General features: G+C 38.0%; 1 protein-coding gene across 1 annotated transcript; it reads right to left on the bottom strand.

Moving 5' to 3' along the window:
- Positions 1 to 15,074: 15,074 nt before the first annotated feature.
- LOC140161731 (cyclin-dependent kinase 4 inhibitor B-like) lies at positions 15,075 to 16,290 on the bottom strand. The gene is made up of 2 exons (XM_072185032.1): positions 16,102 to 16,290; positions 15,075 to 15,344 (listed from the first exon to the last, which is right to left on the bottom strand). Exons 1-2 carry the CDS (start codon positions 16,288 to 16,290, stop codon positions 15,075 to 15,077), a joined length of 459 nt encoding a protein of 152 aa, XP_072041133.1.
- Between the last annotated feature and the right edge of the window lie 1,983 nt (positions 16,291 to 18,273).

Below are 18,273 nucleotides of genomic sequence, written 5' to 3'. Positions count from 1 at the left end.
GGGTGTATCATGGCTGGCCTTTAAGCAAAGCTTGGTCACTAATAATTGTATTCAGTTGTTCAATAGCAATGTCTGATTCGGGTTTTTGTTTCTGGCAAAAGTATGACGGGGTCATCCAGATGCAAGACTTCCAAAATAACAATTGAGTCCCAATGGAAGACTTTGAAATAAAAGAAGAGCAATTTGAACAATCAAAATGAAAAAGAGAGGTTCGTTATAAGAGTAACTGTTTCCATCTTTTGTGAATTGAAACGACTTCACCGATATTTGACCTTTAGGGAGACATATACAGTACAAGTTGCTTAAAAAACGAATACTCAATGAATAACTACACAAACACCCCCATCGCAAGTACACACAACCCTGCCCATTCCATGCACACCACACAACCACCCTACACGTACACCTCACCCCCTATAATCCCTTCTCCATGGATTTGAACTTAGAACCTCCAGTTTACTACTTCTCTGACATTGTTGAAAGTATAGTCTTCGTCAAGACTCACAAAGATGTAGTATGCTGCACCAATAGTCCTGTGTTATATTAGTGTATTACAATAAAAGTCAAAACCTGATAGCATAGCCTGTCGAATTCAGTATCTTAAGAACCACAAGCTGTAGTCCATATGCTATAGTCACTTAGTTTCTATTGGTCATCCTGGTGTAGGTAAAATGACCTTAGTTTTTGATATTGGTTATCCTGGTGCAGGCAAGATGACATTATAGTTTATAATATTGGTCATCCTGGTGCAGGCAATACGACATTAGTTTCTGATAATGGTCATCCAGGTGCAGGTAAGATGACATTAGTTTCTGATACTGGTCATCCAGGTGCAGGTAAGACGACATTAGTTTCTGATATTGGTCATCCTGGTGCAAGTAAGATGACATTAGTTTCTGATATTGGTCATCCTGGTGCAGGTAAGATGACATTAGTTTCAGATATTGGTCATCCTGGTGCAGGTAAGACGACACTAGTTTCTGATATTGGTCATCCAGGTGCAGGTAAGACGACATTAGTTTCTGATATTGGTCATCCTGGTACAGGTAAGATGACATTAGTTTCTGATATTGGTCATCCTGGTACAGGTAAGACGACATTAGTTTCTGATATTGGTCATCTGGGTGCAGGTAAGACGACATTAGTTTCTGATATTGGTCATCCAGGTGCAGGTAAGACGACATTAGTTTCTGATATTGGTCATCCAGGTGCAGGTAAGACGACATTAGTTTCTGATATTGGTCATCCAGGTGCAGGTAAGACGACATTAGTTTCTGATATTGGCCATCCTGGTACAGGTAAGACGACATTTGTTTCTGATATTGGTCATCCTGGTGCAGGTAAGATGACATTAGTTTCTGATATTGGTCATCCTAGTGCAGGTAAGACTATATTAGTTTCTGATATTGGTTATCCAGTGTCAGCTAAGACGGCATTAGTCTCTGATATTGGTCATCCATGTGCAGGTAAAATGACCTTAGTTTCTGATATTGGTCATCCTGGTGCAGGCAGGTAAGATGACATCAGTTTCTGATATTGGTCATTCTGGTGCAGGTAAGACGACATTAGTTTCTGATATTGGTCATCCTGGTGCAAGTAAGACGATATTAGTTTCTGATATATTGTTCATCCTGGTGCAGGTAGAATGACCTTAGTTTCTGATATTGGTCATCCTGGTACAGGTAAGACGACATTTGTTTCTGATATTGGTCATCCTGGTGCAGGTAGGATGACATTAGTTTCTGATATTGGTCATCCAGGTGCAGGTAAGACTACATTAGTTTCGAATATTGGTTATCCTGGTACAGGTAAGACGACATTAGTTTCTGATATTGATCATCCAAGTCCAAGTAAAAGGACATTAGTTTCTTATATTGATCATCCTGGTGCAGGTAAGGCGACATTTAATAGTTTCTGATATTGGTCATCCTGGTGCAGATAAGACGACATTAGTTTTTGATATTGGTTATCCAGGGTCAGGTAAGACGGCATTAGTTTTTGATATTGATCATCCAGGTGCAGGTAAAATGACCGTAGTTTCTGATATTGGTCATCCTGGTGCAGGTAAGACGACATTCGTCTCTGATATTGGTCATCCTGGTGCAGGTAAGACGACATTAGTTTCTGATATTGGTCATCCTGGTGCAGGTAAGATGAAATGAGTTTCTGATATATTGTTCATCCTGGTGCAGGTAGAATGACCTTAGTTTCTGATATTGGTCATCCAGGTGCAGGTAAGATGACATTAGTCAGTGATATTGGTAATCATGTGCCGGGTCGGTATATGCTATTAGTTTCTGATATTGGTCATCCAGGTACAGGTACGATAACATTAACTTAGTTTCTGATATTGGTCATCCAGGTGCAGGTAAAGCTTGGTAAGAGGACATTAGTTTCTGAATCAATGACTTCTTTAATAATCGCAAATAGCCACCATTAATGGATATTGATAATAAATTCACTTGGATTTCTCGAGTATGTCCACTGCATATCGCACACAGGAATCTGACACGGAATGGAATAAATAGCAACATGAGGCGATATTATTAGCCTCGTTTGCTTATTTGGGAATTCGACATGAAGATGACATTAGTTTCTGATATTGATCATCCTGGTGCAGGTAAGATGACATTAGTTTCTGATATTGTTCATCCTGGTGCAGGGAAGATGACATTAGTTTTTGATATTGGTCATCCTGGTGCAGGTAAGACGACGACATTAATTTCTGATATTGGTCATCCAGGTGCAGGTAAGACGACATTAGTTTCTGATATTGGTCATCCTGGTGCAAGTAAGACGACATTAGTTTCTGATATTGATCATCCTAGTGCAGATAAGATAACATTAGTTCCTGATATTGGTCATCTTGCTGCAGATAAGACGACATTAGCCTCTGCTATTGGTCATCCTGGTGCAGGTAAGACGACATTAGTTTCTGATATTGGTCATCCTGGTGCAGGTAAGACGACATTAGTTTCTGATATTGGTCATCTGGGTGTAGATAAGACGACATTAGTTTCTGATATTGGTCATCCAGGTGCAGGTAAGACGACATTAGTTTCTGATATTGGTCATCCTGGTGCAAGTAAGACAACATTAGTTTCTGATATTGGTCATCCTGGTGCAAGTAAGACAACATTAGTTTCTGATATTGGATCCCGGTGCAGGTAAGATGACATTTAGTTTCTGATATTGGTCATCCTGGTGCAGGTAAGATGGCATTAGTTTTTGATTGGTCATCCAGGTGCTGGTAAGACGACATTTGTTTCAGATATTGGTCATCCCGGTGCAGGTAAGACGACATTAGTTTTGGTCATCCAGGTGCAGGTAAGATGACATTAGTTTCTGATATTGGTCATCCTGGTGCAGGTAAGAAGACATTAGTTTCTGATATTGGTCATCCAGGTGCAGGTAAGAAGACATTAGTTTCTGATATTGATCATCCTGGTGCAGGTAAGACGACATTAGTTTCTGATATTGGTCATCCAGGTGCAGGTAAGACGACATTAGTTTCTGATATTGGTCATCCTGGTGCAGGTAAGACGACATTAGTCTCTGATATTGGTCATCCTGGTGCAGGTAAGACGACATTAGTTTCTGATATTGGTCATCCTGGTGCAGGTAAGAAGACATTAGTTTCTGATATTGGTCATCCAGGTGCAGGTAAGAAGACATTAGTTTCTGATATTGATCATCCTGGTGCAGGTAAGACGACATTAGTTTCTGATATTGGTCATCCAGGTGCAGGTAAGACGACATTAGTTTCTGATATTGGTCATCCTGGTGCAAGTAAGACAACATTAGTTTCTGATATTGGTCATCCTGGTGCAAGTAAGACAACATTAGTTTCTGATATTGGATCCCGGTGCAGGTAAGATGACATTTAGTTTCTGATATTGGTCATCCTGGTGCAGGTAAGATGGCATTAGTTTTTGATTGGTCATCCAGGTGCTGGTAAGACGACATTTGTTTCAGATATTGGTCATCCCGGTGCAGGTAAGACGACATTAGTTTTGGTCATCCAGGTGCAGGTAAGACGACATTAGTTTCTGATATTGGTCATCCTGGTGCAGGTAAGAAGACATTAGTTTCTGATATTGGTCATCCAGGTGCAGGTAAGAAGACATTAGTTTCTGATATTGATCATCCTGGTGCAGGTAAGATGACATTAGTTTCTGATATTGGTCATCCTGGTGCAGGTAAGACGACATTAGTTTCTGATATTGGTCATCCTGGTGCAGGTAAGACGACATTAGTTTCTGATATTGGTCATCCAGGTGCAGGTAAGACGACATTAGTTTCTGATATTGGTCATCCTGGTGCAGGTAAGACGACATTAGTCTCTGATATTGGTCATCCTGGTGCAGGTAAGATGACATTAGTTTCTGATATTGGTCATCCTGGTGCAGATAAGACGACATTAGTCTCTGATATTGGTCATCCAGGTGCAGATAAGACGACATTAATTTCTGAATCAATGACTTCTTTAATAATCGCAAATAGCCACCATTAATGGATATCGATAATAATTTCACTTGGATTTTTCAAATATATGTCCACTGCATATCACACAGGAATCTAACACGGAATGGAATAAATAGCAATATTAGGCGATATTATTAGCCTCATTTGCTTATTTGGGAATTCGTCATGAAACTTATACCATATAATTATAGGCTGTTATTATCATTATCATTATCATTATCATTATTATTATTATTATTATTAGTGTTATTATTATTATCATTATTATATTTTTGACTGCGCTCATAAAATAGAAACGATAAATCTTGAAATACTATATTTGGAGGTCCCTCCATGTGAACACGTCATTTTGGTTCTTGATATGACCAGGCTCAAGTAAATTGGTTAAGCCAAGCTAAAGAAGCATAAGCTGATGAATGTAGAGAGAAAAGAAAGAAATCAAATTTTAAAAGATTGAAGAAAAGACCACTCACAACAATCAAGTGAAAAATATTCTATCGTCAGCTTTAAAAAGAAAAGTCATCGGGACCGGCATATGTCTTGAAGCGTGTAAACATTCAAATGTTGAAAAGTAAACGGGGCCTTTAGTAATCAATTAGGATTGTTACTGACATGATTTGCTCCTATTGACTAAAACATATCAATTCCTTACTGAATCAGAGTGGCTCATTTTGTACGACTTCATATATTATATTATCTCCCAATGCATTTTCCGAGAAGTACGGCATGTACCCAAATCTCCCCCAATGCATTTTCCAACCGTGGATGAACGCAGCGCCCCCAGATACCAGTTAACAATGACACGGAGTTTGTTTTACTTGTTGGCGCACTAGCTACTGCTGAACTGAAGTTTTAATCAGATAGGGTCGGACTAGCTTGCTTAGGATATGACTTGATACGATATAGGCAAAATGACTGAAAACATTATATACACACAGTGGCTATTATTTAACGTGAACAGTGCGCTTTTAAAATTAAAAAAAAACAACAACAACAACAAAAACAAAAACAAAACAAAAACGAAACAAAAACAAAACAAATAAAAAATCAAAAAAAACAAAAAATCAACAAGAACACCCCCCCCCCCAAAACCCACTATGCCTATAGGCTATGCAAATACTACTTAGCCTATAATATATTATATACTCTTGGAAAAAAGAGGTTCTAGGGGTTGTACATACAGGGCAGCTCATGAGAAGAAGTTCTAGGAAACTGTGATAACACCAAAATGGTTCTGGCCTTTGCAGAACTACATAAAATAAACAGACACAAGGAGTTTCTGATATTGGTAATCCTGGTGTAGGTAAGATGACATTGGTTTCAGATATTGGTCATCCTGCCTGGTGCATTTAAGACACATGATGCACTTATGGTCCACGGCAAGCCCGATTCGACCTTTGTGGCATTAAACCCAGTTAACAGGAAATTAATCCAGTGAATAGATTCAGTAAAGCAAATAAGCTCATGCATACGATCACTAACGGCAACCAGCTTCGATCGATTACCCCAGCTGCAGCTTGTGTAATCTCTAATTTGCATAGAGGCTGTACGTGAAATTATTGATTGGCTCCAAACAAAGGATTTGAACCGGTGCACCGTAATCATGGCGCAGTGCAGTCCATTCAATCAAATGTTGTCATCAACAACGCACTGAAGAGTCTATTGTTCTATTGTGTCCGATTTGAGCGCTGACATATTGGAAAATGTTGCCAATCAATATTCATGAAGTCGTGCGATCGACACCTACAGCTGTTCAATTGGGCGACTTTATTGTTAGGTGCTTTTATTCATACATTGGGTGTATCGAGCTGTATCGGTTGATCCGCAATTATATTTAATATAGTATTATAGGCCTACAAGTATGATTTGCTTGCTTTATTGATTGATTCAGAACTCGAGTTATTAGCAAATATATCACATTTGAGGTCCAGGGTAGACTCCTATATACGCGATGCTCATGTAAAATATTATGGTAGGCCTATACATAATAAAACACGATGTGGACCGCGGCTAATGTCCTTAAAAATACTACAGTAGGAGTGATATCATAATTACTTCAACTCCTATAATGTAGACCTATTGGCAAACAATGTAGACAACTTACTTGTGTAGATTCTTATATCCGCCACATAGAGCGCATACTTTGCCTATGCAGCTGAACTGTCCGTAGCGAAATGGTAGAGCAAAGCGTGTTCACCGAGTATAATCAAATGAGCGCCCAAACCAATTTGGGCGCTGCAATAGGTTTGTATTGTAGGTGAACCTCTGTTTTGTGTGCATGGGACAACTCAGGCACACCCTTGGGATGGACTAGTACAAAAGGTACCTCTCGTTCGTATAGGCGCTTTTACGTGACTTTCGTTTCATCACTTATTGACAGTAGCCTGCCTATTATAGCGTCAATACGCTGGTCAGATCAGTTACCGATTTCATGGCGGAAGCCCTTTGTCTCGAACAAAAGGTACCTCTCGACGAATAGCGTGTCGGGAACTCCAATTGGCACAAAGGAACAATAAGCGTTACATAATCTATTTCCCCTCCTTCCTATATAAGCTCCTTGGTCATCAACCTATTTGATCGCAGTGCATTGTTATGTGTGTGAGACGAACTGTCGCGGTTGGTTGCAATCAAACAAACGATGTCTTATGTATTACTTTGTTCCGTGATGAAAATCGTGATGTTTTATTTAATCACTCTCGAAAAATGTATTTCTTTTGTAGGCCTATTACTTTGTTTTGTGATGAAAATCGTGATGTTTTATTTCATCACTCACGAAAAATTGATTTCTTATGTATTACTTTGTTTCGTGATGAAAACCGTGATGTTTTATTTCATCATCACGCTCTAAAACAAACGATTTCTAATATGCATTATATTTCTTTTGTGATGAAAATCGTGATGTTTTATTTCATCACGCTCTAAACAATAATATTATAGTTACATGCATTTTAAGAAAAAAATCTTATTAAAACAGTATGTTGTTTAGAAAAATGTAGAAAGTGATGATGATGATGATGATGATGATGATGATGATAATGATGATGATGATGATGATGATGTCTCCAAAAGTGTCCCGGTTTTTTTTTTCTTTCCCTAAATCGTGCGTATCTATTAATAAGGCACTTCAATAATCAATAATCAGTCCCGCGACGGCCTCCACTAACTAGCTATTAACTTGGGTTATGGGCGCGGATTTTCATGTTCACTGTCACTTACTCATCAGCGAAGTACGACCCTTTGTCAATCACCTACAGTGCCCAATTTCGGCATAATATATAAGAAACTCATCATGATGATCGAAAAGAGAGTATTTTAAATGTAGCATGTACCGTTTTCGTTTGGCATTCTTCAGAAGTGAGCGGTCCGTTTACCAAAATTTTCGGTCAAATCTCCATTCAATTAACATGGGAGTTGGCTAGCTATGCCTTGCCCTCACTCACTATTTTACCAAAGTACGAATATTTCTGAACATCTAACCTAGCTGTAATTTTAGGTCATGTTAGAGAAATATATTTGCTAGAAGTTTTGAGAGTACTTTTAATATTGGCCGGTTATTTTTCACACATTGACGCTAACTAGGCAAATGCCTATACTTCTAACATGGCACGATTTGTACAGGTCACAGCTCAATGGTGAGAGCACTGTGTATTGTGTATAGGAAAACGGACAGTAACTGCAGTATGAAGTTTTCAAAATACTAGCTTTCCACGATCAAGGTATGTTAAAACGGCAATTAATGAAAAAGTCTTATTAAAATTAATCATATCCAGCACAGTATTGCTGCTCGATCAGGTCGTCAAAGTCATCCGCCTAATAATCGTGTCCTTGGAAAGGGCACAATTGTTCTAGTTATGTATATTTCCTTGATGCTTTTGATGTTATGTGCAATCATAATGACCTATGGCTTAAATGATGTTTTTATTGTATTGCTCTTGATGTAATTTGTTGTGATGTGTGCAATCGTATTATATAATGTTTTAAATGCCGTTTTTATTGTGTATTTTATGTATGGCCTTGTGCCACCTGGGAACCAAGGGAGAACAGTGCCAGTGCATTGATTGGTCACCCCAGGTTAAATGAGATATAAATAAATAAATAAATAAACATTAGTTTCTGATATTGGTCATCCAGGTGCAGGTAAGACGACATTAGTGTCTGCTATTGGTCAACCTGGTGCAGGTAAGACGACATTAGTTTCTGATATTAGTCATCCTGGTGCAGGTAAGACGACATTAGTTTCTGATATTGGTCATCCAGGTGCAGGTAAGATGACATTAGTTTCTGATATTGGTCATCCAGGTGCAGGTAAGATGGCATTAGTTTCTGATATTGGTCATCCTGGTGCAGGTAAGACGACATTAGTTTCTGATATTTGGTCATCCTGATGCAGGTAAGACGACATTAGTTTCTGATATTGGTCATCCTGGTGCAGGTAAGATGACATTAGTTTCTAATATTGGTCATCCAGGTGCAGGTAAGATGACATTAGTTTCTGATATTGTTCATCCTGGTGCAAGTAAGATGACATTAGTTTCTAATATTGGTCATCCTGGTGCAGGTAAGACGACATTAACTTCTGATATTGGTCATCCTGGTGCAGGTAATATGACATTAGTTTCTGATATTGGTAATCCTGGTGCAGGTAAGATGACATTAGTTTCTGATATTGGTCATCCTAGTTTCTGATATTGGTTCCCTCCACGTGGACACGTCATTTTGGTTCTTGATAGCTCAAATAAATAGGTTAAGCCAAGCTAAAGAAGCATAAGCTGATGTATGAAGAGAGAAATGAAAGAAATCAAATTTTAAAAGATCGAAGAAAAGACCAATCACGACAATCAAGTGAAAAAATAATATTCTGTCGTCAGCTTTTTAAAAGGCATCAAAGGGACCGGCATGTCTTGAAGCCTTATGTCTTGAAACTTTAAAATTATTGAAATGTAAAATCCAGGTGCAGGTACGATGACATTAGTTTCTGATATTGGTCATCCTAGTGCAGGTAAGACGATATTAGTTTCTGATATTAGTCATCCTGATGCAGGTAAGACGACATTAGTTTCTGATATTGGTCATCCTGGTGCAGGTAAGACGACATTAGTTTCTGATAATGGTCATCCTGGTGCAGATAAGACGACATTAGTTTCTGATATTGGTCATCCTGGTGCAGGTAAGACGACATTAGTTTCTGATATTGGTCATCCTGGTGCAGGTAAGACGACATTAGTTTCTGATATTGGTCATCTTGGTGCAGGTAAGACGACATTAGTTTCTGATATTGGTCATCCTGGTGCAGGTAAGACGACACTACTGTCTGTTCAATTAGCTTAGATTCTTGAATTTTTAAGATATTTGAAAAAATAAAAAATTGCGGCCCAAGTCATCAAAGAAAAGTGTTAGCACAGCCTCAGACCTAACGTGATTTATACTTTTCAAATTCCCAAGTTCAATTTAAAACCCCATTTCTTTTCAATTTTGCCTCATTTTAGGCAGTTACTTGGGTCCACCAAAAGGGTTCGCGACCTTTTTACAAATCGAGTGGGACGGTCCATTCTCAACTTAGGGCATAGACCCTATCCAATTTAGCAAAACAATCTGTCCACCGGGCTGTCCACCAATCTGTCCTGTCATTTCAATTGTTATACCGTACCGGTTATTGGATAGGTTCTATAGGTGATGATAGTCCACCGGTTTTTGTTACACGAAATTATATGGCGAGATAACATTTTATGCATAACATTATTCTGAGCATATTTTTTTCCCTAAACAATGACATTACAATTATGGATTTCGTTCTTATTTCAACTGGTTTACAATGTAAATTGAGTTTTGTTTAATACCATCATTCCTTCCCAAGAATATCAGCATTCGCTTGACATTTTCAGATACAGTGACTTTACAAGAATTGTTTTCTGTAACCTGATTGTTTTAAATAATATTTTCTTGTACAAAAGTTCTTTTGTTTCCAAATGTCCTTCTCATAGTTTGTATATCAACAAACAAAACGAAATAACAAATTGAAAATAAATGTGTAGTTTTATAATACGCCTATAGGCCTACACCTTCTCAGACATATTCGCAAAATAAATAAATAAAAGAATAAGTAAATAAATAAATAAATACGCAAGGAATGTATTTATATAAGCTGGACCTATTTTAGAAAACTTAGTTCATAAATAATAACGTAATGTTTAAACAGTAGGATTTCAACACAAATAGACATACTGGCAAATATAGCTATTTTGCTGGACAATACTTCTTGATGCGGATCAGCGCTTTATGACATTCGTCCCCATTGCTCTAAATGGATTGATTCAAAGAAGTTTATGGTACTCGACGTTCTACGGCTTGTTATAAAAATATCGCGGGAAAAGACCAAAATTGAAAAGAAATGGGGTTTTTAATTGAACTTTAGGATTTGAAAAGTATAAATCACGTTAGGTCTAAGGCTGTGCTAACACTTTTCTTTGATGACTTTGACCACAATTTTGTATTTTTTCAAATATCTTAAAAATTCAAGAATCTAAGCTAATTGAACAGACAGTAGTTTCTGATATTGGTCATCCTCATTCCTGGTGCAGGTAAGATGACATTAGTTTCTGATATTGGTCATCCTGGTGCAGGTAAGATGGCATTAGTTTCTGATATTGATCATCCTAGTGCAGGAAGATGACATTAGTTTCTGATATTGGTCATCCTAGTGCAGGTAAGATGACATTAGTTTCTGATATTGGTCATCCTGGTGCAGGTAAGATGTTATTAGTTTCTGATATTGGTCATCCTAGTGCAGGTAAGATGACATTAGTTTCTGATTGGTCATCCTAGTGCAGGTAAGATGACATTAGTTTCTGATTGGTCATCCTGGTGCAGGTAGGATGACATTAGTTTCTGATATTGGTCATCCTGGTGCAGGTAAGATGACATTAGTATCAGATAGACAAGTGTGGGTTTTTTTAAACTATTTTACTATGAAATATGTAATGCAACTGATCATAAAGTTACGGATTTGAGGGTTGAAGACTTAAAGCCATATTATAACATTTGCTGAGGAGAACGCCCTCAAAAAAATATATACTTTGCAAAAATCAAGATTTAGGTGCTGTAGTTTTGTCAAAATCCGAGATTTTGAATAAAACGATGGAACCGGTGTTTTATTATTACGATGGAAATATTAGTCGAACACGTATGTACAGTACGTACGCCGCGTGCGGGATACACATACACACACACCACGAGGATCGTACCGTATTACAACCGCGGGACGCCGGGAGTAACATGCATGGGCGCTAGTAGTAAATTCCGATTTTGCTTTACCTCACTTGTTCGGCTCAAAATTAAAAGGGGGCATATCTGACAGTAAAAGTTAACATTGTATGGAAAATAAATACTAATCTATTTTTACAGAAATGTTATAATATGGCTTTAAGTAAAATAAACTGACACACACAGGCAGTTTTTACTTTTAAAGCATGCATGATTGACAAAATTTTATTAATTTCATGCTACATGTGCTATCAGCAATAATATAAATACATCTTTGTTTTATTTACTAAATTTACTTTATTCTACATAATTAATTGCAATATTTCAAATGTTTTTGTTGTGGATAGACTTTGTGATTGTTAATTATTTCATAAATATAACAATTTGCATGTTGTTTCAGTTATATACATAATATATACAAAACTATATGGTACAAAGTATTCTCATATAAAACAGTTTAAAAACAGACTGTACACAGAGTTTTAAGAACTGTTTAAAAAGTTGTAGAATTGCACATTTTATATTCTCAATAACAACACTTTAGTTTGTTTAGTTTCAAAGTATCTACTACATTAGAGAATGAATTTGGAGAAACCCTGATAATTACAAACACTCGCTGAGCAGCAACACCTTCCCTCTAAGATTTTAATCCGATAAGCTGATTATCTATTTGTTTTCATGAATTGGAAGACATTCTTTGATGTATTACTGAGCTCAATCATCTGAAATTACTGGAGCGTGAGCCACCCAGGCTGGTGGCTCAGCATAGTATTTTATTAACAGAAGGTTTTCTCCAAATTCGTTTCCTAATGTAAACAAGTGTCAGGTGAGAAGAGTTGGATATTTCATCAATTGCCCTGCGCGTGTTACGATAACAGTCAATCAGAATTATATGCATAGATCATAGATGTATATGAAATTCTGAAGATATCCCCACTTGTAAATACACTCAACTTCAGTGAGTGTTAGTGTTACCATTTGAGTGAAAGCTAATCGAATTAGAGTTAGGGTTAGATTTTAGTTGTGTAGGGTCTATGCTACATGTGTTCTTTAGATTCCCCTAATGATTCAATTTTGATGGAGTTTCCAACAAAATAATTCGTCAGCCTGCTTCGATAAATTGCCTACGGCATTTTTTGTAATTTTGAGAAGGAAGTACAAAATATGGTTCAAGCATGCATTTAAACATAATTTTATTCACCAATCTTTGCACAAGGAGAAGTGATAATGAGACAAAATTAAGGGAATAATCATTAATAATTAGGATGATTACTAATGCATGTTTGAACCATATTTTTGTACTTTGTTCTCAAAATTACAAAAAAAATGACCTAGGCAATTATTGTAGCAGTGTGAAGACATACATTATACAATGTGAAGCATAAATACAGTATAGATGATCCAAACAGAAAAATGGTCAACATCTTGCTCATTTTGATCTATTGCACCACAATTAAATAATTTATATCGTGTAAGGGATGCCTTCAAAACCCAGCCTCCACTAGACTCATGACAAAATCCAGTCGCAATCGCCGGTTCTCACGGGTTCTGCCAGGACGCCGGTGGCTGGATTTTGAAGCCATCTCTAACCCAATTTAATTGCATCTTATACATTAGAAATACTTGGGAGCTTCCATACCTGGTGCTAAATATGAGATCAGTAGATAAGGAAATATATAATGAAATGTTTATGTTTGTGAAAATACATAATTTAGCGTTCTAAGTTAATGCTATCCGTAACGCTCAATATACACAAAGAGAAATAATTACTGCAAATTTTGCATTTTTCAACAATGGTGAGTGTGTGAAATGCTCATAATTAAAATAAAATTCACAAAAAAAAAGTTCTGAAATGAAACCTCTTTATAAATTATTCTCCAAATAAATAAACAAAAAGAACTTCATTCTGGCTACAGGTAATCGGGTTGGGATATTATAGGATAAGCTTTGGTTATATATACATGTATATTAGTTAGCTCTATAATAGGTTAATATTAATAGCACCATGATTATCAGTTATGTGTGGTCCTCTTGTAGCATGAGATATTCGGCAAGCCTTTTTGATACCACTGGTTTCAGCTCATCTAACCTACGTAGACGTTGACGGCCTACAGCACGGCGAATCGTAACTCTGCACTTTGACTTCAGACTTTGTGTTCTATCTGGAATAGATAAGTTTTCAAATGCATTCATTCATTCACTTTTTTGATCAATAAATAAATAATTCGAAATAAATAATTAATTAATTAATTAATTAATTAATTAATTAATTAATTAATTAATTAATTAATTAATTAATTAATTAATTCATTCATTCATTCATTCATTTATTCATTCATTCATTCATTCATTCTAGCGTGAGATGGGTATATGATCTTGGTTGGTTGTGTATGTGTAAATGTCACGGTCATCGCCAAGCCAATGAACGTTCAATCCTCTGGAAATACCGTATATCACTATTAATCATATTCCAATAGCTAACCATGCCCCACACTCGGGGAAGAAATTCCAATTTTAGATGTAGGGGAAATTTGGATACCCGGAGAAAAACCTGCTAGAGTGAAAAGGCCCGGAAACCAAACGCGAAAAGCCGTCTGAATGGCAGCGGCCTGGCCTCGAACCCGGGACCTCAGTGGTGTAAAGCGACGACAGAAACCCACAATAAAATTGGTTCTCTGTTCAGATTGGTATAGCAACACCAAATCCCATCTTGCTCAACAGAACCTTAATAAATAGCCTATATATCAAAATGATACTTACAAAACCGAGCCATCCTCTTTGCAATCCGTGTATTTCCATTTTCTACTGCTAGATCATAGGGTGTTTGCCCCTGGTTGTTTCGCTCTCGGAAAGACGAGCACTGTTCCAAAACAGGAATCATCTGCAGGATAAAATGAAAATTCAGTAGACATTGGGGGGATGTCATTTTCATTGGAAGGGTCCAGTCAATTTGTGTAACTCCTTATCTGAAGTTGCCATTTTTATGCCCCCTATCCATATCAACAAAATGCAAAATAAATCACAATGATCCGCCTTAGGCTCTGGAAGCTTACACGTTTTAAGGCTTTCTGAAGGCATGATGAGTGTCAATTTTTGAATTAAAATTCGATTACCCTTTTTCAATTGTATTTGAAAAAAACCGCTTCATGAGCCACACATTTTAATTCGATCAAGTTTATTAGTAACTATTACCCTCCCTTAATTTATCATACCATAAAAATGATGACCGACATATTTTGACTGCCCCCCTGAATTCGAGTTTCAACTTAAAATAGGACTAAAACAGGTACCGCTTATTGAGATATATAAATTTCTTATTCATAAGATGTTCAACATGTCCAAAGGTGCCCTAGCTTTTTACCTGCGTTTTCCTTTTTAGCAGCAAGATGGACCGGTGTATTTCCAACTAACACCGGTGAATTTCCAAAATCCTTAATTTCTACATCAGCTCCACCTTGCAGCAGACATCTTACTGTATCAGGTTTTCCGTTATCGATAGCGTCATGGAGAGGTGTTGTTCCCACGTGTGGATCTTGCACATTAGGGTCGCCTCTTTCCAGTAACATCTGCGCAATCTCAGGGTAACAGGAGTTCATCGTCTATTGGTACATGAATAAGAAATGATTTGGTTAGGTGAAATCAAAACTCGCCACCGGTTTCGTTCGGTTCCTATTTACAGCAATAAAAACCGTACGCACCGGTCAACCGCCGGTCGAGTTTTGATATCATCCCTTAATTAAGTTAAAATCATGCACTCTATCTATGTAATCTATCGGTGAATTCGTTTCGTTATACTACATATGCTTGTGTCATCCATCGTGAGTGTGAATTTATTATACTTTAGAGTTTGGAGGGTACTTTAAAATTATGTCAACTAAACATTTCCCATTTTGTTCCTTTGGTTTCTCTCAGCCGCTGTCTCGTCTTTAGTGTTCATCCCTTCTACATAATTATTAGAATTGGTACGGGCCGACTACCAAAGGTGCATGGATGTTGCAGTCTACATCCGATAGCCAAAGGTCGGAAAATTCGCTAACATTAACCCCAAGTTTTGGTCTAGCGAACCCTCTTTATTTGTTGGACTAGAGAACCTGTTTTTGGACTGGCGAACCTTATTTTCAGACCAGCTAACCCAAGTACCTTATCAATCAACTTGTACGTTCAATTGCCCCCTTTCAACCAGGGCTTGAAATAAGGATTTCAGATCCAGGAGCAATTTTGGGTGTTTTTGTGTAAATATTGCCCCTGGTCTATACAAATACACACAGTTCTGTTTCAGAACCAGGGGCATTTTGCCTTTTAGCAGGGTTAAATTTGCCCCTTGCTGCTGCTTATCCCTCCTGGGCATAAACCTACCTGCAACGCTGTGTAGCCGTATTTATTCACGCTATCTGGATGAACACCTTGATTCAGAAGGACTCGCACTCTTTCTACTTCTCCTTTGGCTGCTGCCTGCGTCAGTTCATCAATTCCTCCTGGTGATGGTATTGGTTCTGCAACTGGTTCAGCTACATCGTCGTCTTCATGCATTCGTTGTTCAGCCATTAATTTCATTTTGCAATGACCAATGATGATGTACCACAAGCCACGATGATTAGACCCCCTGCTGTAAAAGAACCAAGAATTGCGAAAGCTTAATAATGCGGGTCTTGGAATAACCGTTTACCAACCTTTCGTTGTGACGGCACTCTTCTTTTTCTCTCTTATATAAAGCCACGGATTCCACGATCTAAGATCATTGAAATTCCTTAGCATAGGTCTACACTTGCCATCATTCTTATACTTAATTTCTGATATTGGTTATCCAGGTGCATGTAAGATCACATTAGTGTCTGATACTGGGCATCCTGGTGCAGGTAAGACGACATTAGTTTCTGATATTGGTCATCCTGGTGCAGGTAAGACGACATTAGTTTCTGATATTGGTCATCCTGGTGCAGGTAAGACGACATTAGTTTCGGATATTGGTCATTTTGGTGCGTGTAAGATCACATTAGTTTCTGATATTGGTCATCCTGGTGCAGGTAAGACGACATTAGTTTCTGATATTAGTCATCCTGGTGCAAGTAAGATGACATTAGTTTCTGATATTGGTCATCCTGGTGCAGGTAAGACGACATTAGTTTCTGATATTAGTCATCCTGGTGCAAGTAAGATGACATTAGTTTCTGATATTGGTCATCCAGGTGCAGGTAAGAAGACATTAATTTTTGTGATATTGGTCATCCAGGTGCAGGTAAGACGACATTAGTTTCTGATATTGGTCATCCAGGTGCAGGTAAGACGACATTAGTTTCTGATATTGGTCACCCTGGTGTAGGTAAAACGACATAAGTTTTTGATATTGGTCATCCAGATGCAGGGAAAGACAACATAAGTCTCTGATATTGGTCATCCTGGTGCAGGTAAGACGACATTAGTCTCTGATATTGGTCACCCTGGTGTAGGTAAAACGACATTTGTTTCTGAGTTTGGTCATAATGGTACAGGCAAGCCGACATTAGTCTCTGATATTGGTCATCTTGGTGCAGGTAAGACGACATTAGTCTCTGATATTGGTCATCCAGGTGCAGGTAAGACGACATTAGTTTCTGATATTGGTCACCCTGGTGTAGGTAAAACGACATTTGTTTCTGATATTGGCCATCCTGGTGCAGGTAAGACGACATTCGTCTCTGATATTGGTCATCCTGGTGCAGGTAAGACGACATTAGTTTCTGATATTGGTCATCCTGGTGCAGGTAAGACGACATTAGTTTCTGATATTGGTCATCCTGGTGCAGGTAAGACGACATTAGTTTCTGATATTGGTCATCCAGGTGCAGGTAAGACGACATTAGTTTCTGATATTGGCCATCCTGGTGAAGGTAAGACGACATTAGTTTCTGATATTGGTCATCCTGGTGCAGGTAAGATGACATTAGTTTCTGATATTGGTCATCCTGGTGCAGGTAAGACGACATTAGTTTCTGATATTGGTCATCCTGGTGCAGGTAAGACGACATTAGTTTCTGATATTGGTCATCCTGGTACAGGTAAGATGACATTAGTTTCTGATATTGGTCATCCTGGTGAAGGTAAGACGACATTAGTTTCTGATATTGGTCATCCTGGTGCAGGTAAGACGACATTAGTTTCTGATATTGGTCATCCTGGTGCAGGTAAGATGACATTAGTTTCTGATATTGGTCATCCTGGTGCAGGTAAGACGACATTAGTTTCTGATATTGGTCATCCTGGTGCAGGTAAGACGACATTCGTCTCTGATATTGGTCATCATGGTGCAGGTAAGACGACATTAGTTTCTGATATTGGTCATCCAGGTGCCGGTAAGACGACATTAGTCTCTGGTATTTGTCATCCAGGTGCAGGTAAGACGACATTAGTCTCTGGTATTGGTCATCCTGGTGCAGGTAAGACGACATTAGTCTCTGGTATTGGTCATACAGATGCAGGTAAGATGACACCATTCTCTGATATTGGTCATCCTGGTGCAGGTAAGACGACATTCGTCTCTGATATTGGTCA

This window comes from Amphiura filiformis, chromosome 1 (genome assembly GCF_039555335.1).
Source record: "Amphiura filiformis chromosome 1, Afil_fr2py, whole genome shotgun sequence".
Taxonomy (NCBI): domain Eukaryota; kingdom Metazoa; phylum Echinodermata; class Ophiuroidea; order Amphilepidida; family Amphiuridae; genus Amphiura; species Amphiura filiformis.
Note: the sequence above shows the minus strand (reverse complement) of the source record. Positions and strands in the feature narration are given on the sequence as shown.